The sequence below is a fragment of the Citrus sinensis genome, chromosome 3 (genome assembly GCF_022201045.2).
Source record: "Citrus sinensis cultivar Valencia sweet orange chromosome 3, DVS_A1.0, whole genome shotgun sequence".
In the NCBI taxonomy this organism is placed as follows: Eukaryota; Viridiplantae; Streptophyta; class Magnoliopsida; order Sapindales; family Rutaceae; genus Citrus; species Citrus sinensis.
Genome location: NC_068558.1, coordinates 40,903,242 through 40,914,858, shown reverse-complemented (window position 1 = coordinate 40,914,858; position 11,617 = coordinate 40,903,242). Strand labels below are relative to the sequence as shown.

Sequence of the window (11,617 nt, the reverse complement as noted above, 5' to 3'; positions counted from 1 at the left end):
GGACTTAAAGATCTTGTTGATGTTCTTCTGTTCGCCAGCTGCAATAGGATTGGAAATTAGCTTGGAGCTTAAGCTTTGTTCCATTGATTTATCCCTTTTTTTAAGGAAATATGTATTGTGGAGTGAATGATATATGCATCCCTAATTCCCTGCGCTGGTGAGTTGCTTTTTATACGTGTAGAATTCGATCTTGTGGTGTAATAAATCGAGGGGGTAGCAGCTTGAGGTTTCTTTAGACTTTGAAAGAGAATATATTATTGGAGTTGGTTTTTGTCTTTGGATAATCCTTCTCTAGACAATCTTCTCATGCATGTGGGACACAATTAATATTCCTTCTTTTTTCTTCACAACTTTCTTTTCTTAATTCTCAGGCATGTAATTACCTCTCTTTTTTTTTTTATTAACGTTACATTAGCTTTTATTCTCAAAACCTTAAATCCATCTAATAATACCTAGGATGGATTGAAGATTTATGTTATGCCCAATATAAACGAATCTACCACCCAAATTGGAAAAAAAAAATATTAGGACTCAAACTCCTTCCCTCCAATACATTCAATATGGTTAAGCAATTATTTAAATCCGAGCTAGTATAGTTTTTTTTTTTTTTTTTGTATTTGTTTGTTGATTTTTTTTTTTTTAATTTGTTGGCTGACCAAGAATTTATTCGCCATTTCAGGAATTTTTGGGATATGGCGAGTACCCTATTGACATTGTATCTTAATCAGGAAGATTCTTGTTTGCATTAATTACAGTAGCATCTTCTTCCAACATGATATTGGAGAAGCCACTGACCTTTAGTAAAACAGTTGATGATAACATTATTGCTTTTGAAATGCTTATAAAAAAGGTTCAAGTGTCACCACTGCCTTTCCATCACACCATAGTGCTGCTAGTTAATCTACTATGTATGCAAATGTAGATTATTGTAAACAAGACTTCATAATGTACTCAAATCATCGTCTAAGCAGTACTTGCTTTTGTGGCCAAAGCAACAAGAAAATCTCTGTAATCCCCAGATGGAATGCTCTCACATATTGCATCTCTCAGTTCCATCCCATATTTTTTCTTGAAAATCCTTTGAATCTCATCCATGTCGACCTCAGCTCTGCTCACCAACACACGTGCCACCGCGGCCTTATCAACCCTTGTCCCCTTGATGCTTGCATACAGTGTCTGCACCCAGGAAATAAGTTTACCACTGATGCCAATTTTTCAACTTTTTATGTGCAAAAGACCTAACACTTACGGTCAATCCCTGCAACGATCATTGAGGCATTTCGAATACAGGGGATTTCAGTGTAATGTAGCAGAGATATGCATGAATTTTGGCCCCAAAAAAAGAATACAAATATGTTTATCCGCTTTGTTAATGGTATTTTAGAAGGCCGCAAGGCTAAATAATTATTACCTTTGCGTAATAGTTGGGTGGATTTAGAATGCATTTGACAACCATTTTTAGTGCATCTTCAAAATCCGTGGAGTTTCCCCTCTTAAGCGACTGAAAAATGCACCGATAATGGAAGAAGCTGTTAAATTTCATCTCAATTTTACGGTTAAAAGTCTGTAAATTAGGATCATATAGGGCTGGCAAGACAATGTTAATTACCTTCGTGTAGTCATGTCCATAGATGTGTTTATAGCAAGAAAATGTCAGCTTCATCTGTGGGATGCTCCTTTTGCTGAAAATCTCCAGCACAACAGCTTTTTCGGCGGCTCCTGGACTGCCCTCCCCTGTTTCATAAAGCCTTTTTGCATCACATTTGGCAACATGTTGGCTAACATCTGCATTGTGTGCCTTGTGTGATGTAGCCAGTGCCACAAGAATCTGTCAAATTGCCAATCTTTTCTATAAAATCATCGTTCGTAAAATCAAACTAAGAGGTTCTATGTTAAGCGAAAAAAAGGGGTATTGTTCTATGGGTGCTTTTATTCTGAGAAACATTTCCCGAAAAAACCCAACTTGAAGTGCTCAATGCCCCAAAAAAGTGATTTTGATTATCTGAAAGTGCTTTTTGAAACAAGCTTACCTTTTGGTAGGGATGGGGAGGCTCAATATTGGCAATATCTTGGTCCAGATGCCTTTTATATCTTGTCTGATAGGCTTGTTTGATTAGGGCAATATGACTTGATTTCCTTCCCACAAGAATCTCAATCAAAGCTTTGAAGTTAACAACACTTTCTTCAAGTGCTTGTCTAGCCACAGCAGCATCCCTCTCATGGGAACCAAGCATCCACACATCCAATGCTGCACAGTTTTTCGGCAAAAATCCAGCCATATTGCTCTTCTTTAGCAAGTCTTCACCGCACACATGCCTCAAAATCTCCCCAATTTCCAAGCCACCAAGTGGAAGAAGCTAAAGACTATAAGCCATTTCAGGAGTATGGAGAGTTTCATTGACTTAATAAATAATGCAGGCAAGCCTTGCAGGCCAAGGAACAGATCCCTTTTTTTTTTTGGGTTACTTTTTCAGAGCCGAATATTGGTTTTGTTACACAGAAATGCTCTTGTTGCTGGTGGGATTCAAAGGTGTGAAGCACAAAAGGCCAAAAAAGTACTTGCTTTTGCCATGTGAACTTTGTTTGGTAGCATAGATATTGTGCATTTCCTTGTAGACTAGGCCTGTGATGCGAAACAAACTCAAGACTCATCTTCCTTTTACCAACTTTCCAAGCATTGTTCTCAGCACTTCATATCCCATTAAGTCTATTCGCCACTCAAAATTTCATTACAAAGGAAAGATCACATAAAAGCAATTCCATGGAAATTTTCTGTTTTTGTCATGTTTGGGATAATATTTGTTTTTAATTACTTTGTGGCTGGAATGGTTGGATCAAACAAAATCTTGGGCCACCACAGCTTTTTAAGTTAATCCCAGTTTTTCGATGCACATGGCTTGAAGGCTTGAACCATATTTTGCAAAGGGATTGCTCGCCTCTTATGGACAAATTAATCACACTAAAATAAGCAAAGGGATGAGTTGGAAAGCAAGCATGTGAGCTGTTTGCGAAATTCCTTTTTGGTCAGAAAAACAGATGGCTTAGCTACTTCTGGGCCCAAATTCAGTCTGCCTTGCTCTGCAGCTCGGACTCATTATTCGGTTGGGCAGCTCTTCTTGTGACATTCTCAGTGCCATTTCTTGGCCTTCATTCAGTCTGGAAACCTTGGCATGAAAACTGAAACGCTGTGTATAAGTATTATTGGATATATTAAATGCACAAATGATCGTTTTAGGATGCATTTAGGAGTGATGTGTGACAGTTTGACTACTAAAATTGAGCTGCTGAGGTGTTTAGTAGCAACTGAGACTCTTATTCCACAACAATTGCAACTTAAAACCTACAATAACTCACTCCCAATTGTACCTTTAGTCTCTAAGATTTGAATTAATTATCAAGTTAGTTTTCATATTTTTAGAATGACCTAAAACCCCCATGTTGTATAGTTGTTATGTGGTCAAGTCAATAGGTTGTGTAATAAATTGTCATTTGTTAAACTATCATTGAGTTGTAAGTTGTAACCATTCAAAAAGAAATGAAAAAAAGAAAATAAATATATTGTTGAGTCTCTTTACCTTCTAAAACACAAAAATTTTATGATCTATCAAGATTATCAACTTAAAATTTTGCTGGATGGACGGTTCCCAACTTTTGTCTTCATTTCTTGTGGGGCTCTTTTTCTTATTTTAAAAGAACTTTAACATCCAAATGTGTTCAAATTATTGATTGCCTTGTTATCCATAACAATTTTATTTTGTTCGATTGCTTCTGTGTGTTATTGTTCTAAATAAGTGAAAAGGAATTTGATTCTGCCAAATTTATAATAGAAATGAAGATCCATGTACAAAAAGATTCATTACAAAATACAACAAAACAAATTATTTCAATTTTACTAACTATCAAGAAAGAACAGCCGACATTTCACATTACCACAAATTAGAGCTCCATTTTAGACTTTTCGCAGGCAACCCCTAGCTACTTCAGTACCCTTCACCACTAGCATAAACTTTACCAACTCATAGATAATTTTTACTCTATTGAAAATGATTCTTAGCATGTAACTTTGCATATATGATCAACTCTTGAGATTTCCAATCTAGTTAAAAATAAATAAATAAATAAATAAAAACACACACGATAGCATACAAAAATAGTAAAAAGAACCATAATTACCCACCATAAATTTAGATTCAAGTGGAAGAAAATCATCTCATACCTAAATTTACAATAAACTCCCTCCCCAATGAGGAGAAAATAAAATGGGTAATTCATTAATTTGGAGATGGAGTGGGCAGCTTGGGCAGACGGCTGAGAGTGTACTATTATTAAGAAGACTCAAACGAAGAGAAAAAGTTAGACCATCTTCATTGTATTTGGAACTGTACTAATTAGGTTTATTGATTATTTAATGGTTAATATCGTCATTAGCTAGTTAATGACTTGGTTGAGAGACAAACTTTGTAGCAATTTCCAGTCAGAACTTGAACCCGATCAATGATTCAAAATCAGAAGAACCCTAATTAAGTTCTAATCCATAACCCATTCAATTTATTCAGTTCTTTTTCCACACACAAATGGATATTAAGTCCATTGAAAATTTAAATATATAAATTTGCAGTACAGCTCAGAGGTTTTATCCACATTTATAGAAGAGACTAGCTTGAATCTAGTACTCTGGTGATATCTATCTAAACTTCTTTTTACCAATATTAGCTTGACAATCACTCCCACTAATATAGTGAGTGATATTTTACTTCTATTCTATTTATAGAAGAGAAAATATTTTAATAAATTCATAACACTTGAATTTATGACCACATACGCCAAAGGTAATAGCAATAAAAAACTGAACTGTAGCTAATTTAAGTTGGAAACAAGTTTTTCTTTTCTTTTTTTTTCCATAAAGAAGGTTAGTTGGAGAGTAAATTAAAAAAAAAAACTTCAAAAATATGCAAAGGGTTGTGTGTCATTCTATACGATATTCAAGAATAAATAAATGTTCGCACATTAAAATACAAACAAAAGAATAAACAAATGCTAGCACATGAAAATTACAAAGGCAAATACAAACAAAAGGAGGGGATTACGGGTCAAAAGAAGAGGGGATTATGCCAAAAGTTTGATTAAGTTAATAATTTCTTGAAATCAAAACCGGATGAAAAAGAACGTGAAAAAAGAAAGCGTGACTCATGCAAGTCCACCAAAGGTCAAGGTCGGCGCTCAAAGTTCAAAATATATCCCACATATTGACCAAGAAAGGAATCAAATCATTTGGTACTTTATATTTACCATTTTACCCCCATTCGCATTTATGAAATTTTAAATTGCATCCTCACCCCCAAGTGAGAATATTGACTTTTTTTTTTCCTCCAAATTCTTTTTGATATTAAATTCTTATTATGATGATAACCAAAATTAATTTTGCTGTGATCATGCACGAACAACATAGTCAAAAGGAACAACGCATTGAAAATATAGTTAAAAATATGAAAGTCTTTCAGCGTGGTGCTCATACATAACTTTCATTTGAAAACTATCAATTGAGTTAATAATTAAATCAAAAAATAAAAATACATTACATATTTTAAAATTTTATTTCAAAATTTGATTTTAATATTATATCATTTGTCATAAAATTTATGATGTCAATCATTATTTAGACTTAAATTTTAAAAGTAAAATACCGTGCCAATATAAAATGACTATTAAGCAACTCTAAACTTAATAAATAATTTATTTAAAATTAAATTTCTATATCGATAATCTATTTTTTCTTTTAACCTCTTCACATTATAAGTATAAACATAAAAAAAATTGTTGAAAGCTTCTTTATTTATTTATCTATTTCTTCTTTTTTTTATTGTGAGGCTCATCTAGCTAACTTTTATTAGTGGATTGTATTCCTTCAGCATATTAAAATGATGAAACCGACCCAAAAAAATCTTTCTCCTCTATTTTCCTTACTTTCTTTCATCATTTTTATGTTAATTTCTGGAATCTAATTTTTTTTATAAAAATAGATTTATTTATTACACATAATAGAAAGGGTAAAACAGTCAATTTAGTAAACCACAATTTTAAAGAGAACCTAGGGGCATTTATGAAACTGCGCCTGCATTGCGTCTCTCTCCTTGCTGCTCAGTGCTCACATTCCTTCTCTTAGCTCCAAGCTGTCTGGTCGGCTCTTTTAATTCTCTCTCTCTCTCTCTCTCCGCATTGCTGCGCAGACATACGAAACACTACAAATTTTCAAAAGCAAAAACTCGACCCCATTATTAACAATGCAGCAGGTCGGTAGTTTACTCAGTTTCTTCACTATCAAAACCCTTAATCTTGATATTTCAACACTACCCATTCCATGTTTAAACAACTGATTCTTGAGTTATTTTGTTTCTTTTCTTTTTCTTTTTTTAAATATATAACAGACGAGAACTGTTCAAGTAAAGAATGTTTCAGATCTAGCCCACGAGAGAGAGATTCATGAATTCTTCTCTTTCTCCGGTGATATCGAACGCATTGAGATCCTACGGTACCTGTTATATCTTTATTTTCTTCTGAATTCTCTTTTAGTTTTGTGTTTGCTTGCTGGGAAAACGAAAAACAAATAAAGAAAATGATGCTTTTTAGATCTTGGGTTTTCTGTTCTTTTCATTCCCAAAATGATATAAACACTACGGTGAATTTCTTTTTGGGTAAATAGTGAAGTTATTGATTCTAATTCTTAAACTCTGTATTGAAGTTTTCTTTAAATTCTCTATTAGTTGCTAAGAATATGCACGAAAGGGGGTAAAATGGGAAACAGCAAATAAATACTAATTTTTTTTCTTTTAATATGCTTATTTCAGCTTGGTTTCATGTGTGGAAAGGGGAAGGCAAAATTTGCATTTGAATGGCATGTGTACGAAATTAAGTGGGATTGGGGAAGTGGAGATTGAATACGAATTTTTTGTTTTTTTTGTTTTTTTGCCTTTTGTGGATGCAGTGAATATGGGCAGTCAAAAACCGCATTTGTTACATTCAAAGATGCTAAAGCTCTTGAAATTGCATTGTTACTATCGGTGTGTATCCCCTATCTAGAATTAATTCTACTTTCTTTTTTTTAATAAACTGCCTTGTTTACTTATTTCCTGCCTTGTTTACTTATTTCCTGCCTTGTGCATATGTTCCAGCTATTACACATTGAGAAATCAGATTATCTCGTGGGTTTATTCGATTTATTTATGTTGCAGAATGAACTTGAAGCAATGTAAAGGAAGAATGACTTGAATGCTTGTCTTTGACTTTACCCATTAAACTGAAGCCTTCTATTGCATGCCATAACAGGCTGTATCTGTTCCTAAAATTAGCTCAATCATCGTCATCAGGATTAGTTAAATTGAAATGAGTAAATTGCAAGGTAATGCTTTAATTAAAATCTACTTCACCTTCTTGTTTATTAAAAAAAAAAAATGTCAATATCATCACATGCCCCTAGTTTTGGGTCAAATACAGGCAACACCTTGGTGATTCCAGAATTGAAATGAACCTCTTCTCCACATTTTAAATTCATCAGAAACTTCTCTTTTAATTGGTTAGATTATCAGAACATTAATAGAGGGCGACAGACAATAATTAACTTATTTTGGACATAGGAGTTGATCATCAGTGGCGTTATTTGATTACTGGTAAAATGTAAACTTAAACTAGGAAGTGGCTGTTGTACCTTTCAAAGTGACATGCACAAACGTGAACTAGATTCTTTTAGGTACATTTAACAACCATGCTTCTATTTCTAAACAACCTAACTTCACTCAAAAACTTGTTTGGCCCTAAATTTTTCTTGCATGAGTTCCTCATTTAAATGGAGCATCAACTTAGTAGTTGTGAGAGGTCCGCTTCTTATGAACAGAAGAAGCCACCTTCTGAAGTCCCGATGAATGATTCTAACCATATGTTCCCTGATGATTGAATAAGGTTAAGGCACTCACTCGGACTTGCCTATGCACTGCTGAGTTGCCGTCGGAAACTTTTCCTTGGAGGAAACTTATTAAGAAATTAGTCCCTCTGCGTATTAACTGTCATGGGTTTTGATATTTTTTTCCTGAAATTACAGTTCATGAAATTAAACTGAGTTATTTTAATTGTTTGATTTGGATTCAGCACATGTTTTCTGTCTGTGGTCGCTCTGATGCATGAAGTTTTTCTGCCAAATTGTCTGTGAACTTCCTGACGAGTATGAATGAGTGAAGTAGGGAGAGTTTTTGGAGTTTACTGTTAAGAGTGTAAATTTATTCTTTGATAATAGCAATTAGTATTTTGGCCTATTTTACTGAGTCAATGATTATTCATCAAAAACTTGTATTTTGGCCTGTTTTATTTGATTATTGTCTTCTATAGAACAACTATATGCCCTCAAATTTCTTGGAAACCATCATGACAGAAATTTTAGTCTAATAATAGGCTTATTTCACTAATATGGAGATTAATTTATTTAGTTATTGTTTGTGTTTGTAAACGCTATTTCTAGAAAGAGTATGCTCTTCAGGCATATAAATAGTATGAAATGTCAATGCCATCCTTTCTGGAATGGAAAAAAATTCCTTAGTGAATACATGAAATAGTTGTATTGCAGAGGTTATTAATGTGGTTGGGAATTATTTTCTTTTTTCACGTGAATAAATATTCTGGATAAAATTCCTGAAAAAGTGTAAATTGTGACTCTGTTCAGGGAGCAACAATAGTAGATCAGATTGTGAGCATAACGCCAGCTGAAAACTATGTACCAAAACCTGAGTCGCAGGTAAGTTTTTGAACAAGTTTTTATAATTTCTTTAAAGTTCTGTGGCCAATTATGTTCTTTAATGCTAATTATGCAGGAAGTAACTGTGGTGGTCAATGCCGTGTCTGAAGCTCCTTCTGGAAATAATGAGGTAGAACAATCACCACTTTAGAGCTTACTGGGTCTTAAGAACATCAAAACAGTTGCAGTATTTTTATGTAATGAACTTCCATTTATTATTTTGGTGTTACATAGATGATTAGATTTGGAGAAGCTTTAGAACTATTCTGTTGATAAGCTTGATTTCTTTGATGTGCTGTTTTAAAAATTTTTCTGGGGAATGTGTAGTTGCATCTGCTGAATGATTGAATAGAGTTTTCCAATCATAACCTTCTGCAAAATAAGAAAGCACTTGTTAGGAATATGGTTCATTTATTTATATAAATGATCACACACAATCAAAAAAGAAAAAGAAAAAAATAACAAAAACCTACATGCGGGCAATGTTGACATATGTATATTGGATTGTGATTGTTGATCCATACAATGTTATGAGACGCCAGCCTTCCACAGATGCTGGTAACACTCAATGCAATTTCATTAGATCATTTCATATCATTTGCATCTTGAAAGATTCTTTTTGTTGATCTTCTTAATCTAATCAATCTCTATTATCAGGGTAAAACAAGCCCCTCTAGTAGTGGAAGAATGTATGTTAATAGAGCACAAGAAGTTGTTACAAGTGTGCTTGCAAGAGGTTCCGCAATTCGACAAGAAGCTGTGAATAAGGCTAAAGCATTTGATGAGAAACATCAGTTCACAGCCAATGCATCTGCCAAGGTTATTTCCTTTGACCGCAGAGTTGGGTTCACAGAGAAACTGACCGTTGGAATTTCAGTAGTTAATGAAAAAGTGAAGTCTGTTGATCAGAGGCTTCATGTGTCAGATAAAACTATGGCAGCTATTTTTGCTGCAGAGAGAAAAATAAATGACACTGGATCAGCTGTCAAAACCAGCAGGTATGGAGTCTTCTTCCTAAACTAGAGGATGATAAATAGTTTGCAGAATTGCATGTCGCTTAACTATGTCAATGTAATCCTCCAATCAAGATATCATGCTATGCTTGTGAAATTTCATTTATGAAAAGCTTCTTTTATGTTACTGCATATCTGAATATGGAGACAAACAACATATAACTGATGATTCAAAATTCAAATGTTGTCAAAGCCGAAGTCCTGAAACTGTTGATTGCTTAATAATCAACCTTACAAAAAGTTAATAGTTTGGGTTTTTTCCTGCTCTGTTTCTAGTTTATTCTTCCAGCAGGTTCCTGCAGGACCTAACAGCTTATTTAAGTTAAAAAATTCACGCGCATGATTTGGTGATATTTAACATAATATGTAACCTAGGTGATTTTTTTTCCCTTTCTAATAACAATAAGCTTTTCTGGGAATTGTTTTTGACCGTTGATCTTGAATGCATTTTCTTTATGCAATCTGCATCACTAACTTGGGTTGGTTGTTCAAGTAATGTTTCATGCAGTTGCTAAAGAAATTACCACAGAGTTGTTGATGTTTCAATTTCTGTGCTGCACAGATATGTGACTGCAGGAACAGCTTGGCTAAATGGGGCCTTCAGTAAAGTTGCTAGGGCTGGGCAGGTAGCTGGTACAAAAACTAGAGAAAAGTTTAATGTAGCTGTGTCAAACCTCACTGCAAAGGTTGGTTACTTCTGCTGGTAGCATTATTAGTATAATCAAAACTGACGTCTTCTTTTTCCCGTGATTTTGATAGTAGTTTAAGTGTAATTATGCCCATTCTCAAATGCAGGAATCGCCAATTGCCGTGTAGACCAGAAATTTTGTGTGCGCGCCAAAGAGAGAATCTTGTTAATGAATGCATTCATCCACCCTGTTGCACTAATCATCAAAATGGTAAAATGGATCCACAGTTTGGAATTGTAGGCTTGGTATAGAAGAATGGGACAAACTTGTCTAATGTTCCCTTATAAGTATTTTTCTCTGGTTTGATGTGTGGTTAGTTGTGATATCGTTATTAATTGTCTTTTCTCTCTTACCTATTCTTTGATTATTATTGTTCAAGTCTTCCTGTTGGTTATTTTGTCACATTTAAGAAACTAAAACTGACAGAATGAGATGATTTCAATTTTTGGTTCCTTCAGTCCCTTTTTGATCTATGATTAAGGCTTGTAAAATTGATACTGTACAAATGTTCCAAACAAAGGCAAAACTAAAGTCATTGGTTATATAATTGTGATTAATTCTTGAAATGCACTCTGAGGGTAATAGTAGTTATATAGTTTAACAGCCACTATCATATGTTGAGGACTCTGGCTGTGAAACTGTTTATTTATTATTTTCTAGTTGGTGATCATTTTCTTGTTCACAGTGCAATTTGCTGTCCTTTTTTTGAAGTCTTTACAATCCCAATTCTGATATTCCATGGCAGTTTCTGCTTGTTCCTTTTCATTTTCTTTCACAAAACAAAGATTCGGCCTTGGCTGAGGAATATATTAATATGCCTTTCTATGCTAGTTATGCCGGGCCCGCTGAACATTAACCAATGACTATTTGATGATTTTGTTTTATAATTTTGAGTTAGATTTGTGTAGGGATGAAAAAAGTCTGGGCCGGCCTTCTCTATTTCCACGGGTTTTGGCTCGGGCTTCCCGTATGAGGGCTTGGACAAGGGTTTGGGGAAAAAATCTGGGCTAAGCCCAAGCCCTCTATTTTTTTAAAAAAATAAATTTATAAATTAAAATAATAAATTCAAATTTAAAAAATAGTAGAAAAAAAAGAAAGTTTGAATCTTTAATTTATATATTAATAATGGATCAAAA

The 11,617-nt window shown here is 34.0% G+C and overlaps 2 protein-coding genes across 3 annotated transcripts; one reads left to right on the top strand and one right to left on the bottom strand.

Annotated features, from left to right (window-relative positions):
- Positions 1 to 720: 720 nt before the first annotated feature.
- LOC102629010 (uncharacterized) lies at positions 721 to 2,620 on the bottom strand. 2 transcript variants are annotated; one of them, XM_015530633.3, is made up of 4 exons: positions 2,031 to 2,620; positions 1,610 to 1,798; positions 1,412 to 1,501; positions 721 to 1,176 (listed from the first exon to the last, which is right to left on the bottom strand). In XM_015530633.3, exons 1-4 carry the CDS (start codon positions 2,277 to 2,279, stop codon positions 964 to 966), a joined length of 741 nt encoding a protein of 246 aa, XP_015386119.2. In that variant the 5' UTR covers positions 2,280 to 2,620; the 3' UTR covers positions 721 to 963. The 2 variants fall into 2 exon arrangements, with proteins under 2 accessions (XP_015386119.2, XP_006479140.2); XM_006479077.3 differs by having other exon boundaries at positions 1,610 to 1,828; positions 2,031 to 2,602.
- Positions 2,621 to 6,117: 3,497 nt separating this feature from the next.
- LOC102628737 (binding partner of ACD11 1) lies at positions 6,118 to 10,938 on the top strand. Its single transcript, XM_006479076.4, has 8 exons — positions 6,118 to 6,290; positions 6,426 to 6,529; positions 6,983 to 7,058; positions 8,708 to 8,779; positions 8,856 to 8,909; positions 9,437 to 9,777; positions 10,355 to 10,478; positions 10,588 to 10,938. Exons 1-8 carry the CDS (start codon positions 6,282 to 6,284, stop codon positions 10,606 to 10,608), a joined length of 801 nt encoding a protein of 266 aa, XP_006479139.2. The 5' UTR covers positions 6,118 to 6,281; the 3' UTR covers positions 10,609 to 10,938.
- Positions 10,939 to 11,617: the final 679 nt, after the last annotated feature.

What these genes read in the sequence shown, in the direction of transcription:
- LOC102629010 (XM_006479077.3), bottom strand. Translation starts at nt 2,279, where the DNA reads ATGGCTGGATTTTTGCCGAAAAACTGTGCAGCATTGGATGTGTGGATG. An exon ending in ATGGACATGACTACACGAAG is followed by an intron (nt 1,502 to 1,609) that starts GTAATTAACATT and finishes TGCATTTTTCAG; the next exon opens with TCGCTTAAGAGGGGAAACTC. An exon ending in CACCCAACTATTACGCAAAG is followed by an intron (nt 1,177 to 1,411) that starts GTAATAATTATT and finishes TCCTGGGTGCAG; the next exon opens with ACACTGTATGCAAGCATCAA.
- LOC102628737 (XM_006479076.4), top strand. An exon ending in TACCAAAACCTGAGTCGCAG is followed by an intron (nt 8,780 to 8,855) that starts GTAAGTTTTTGA and finishes CTAATTATGCAG; the next exon opens with GAAGTAACTGTGGTGGTCAA. An exon ending in TGTCAAACCTCACTGCAAAG is followed by an intron (nt 10,479 to 10,587) that starts GTTGGTTACTTC and finishes TCTCAAATGCAG; the next exon opens with GAATCGCCAATTGCCGTGTA.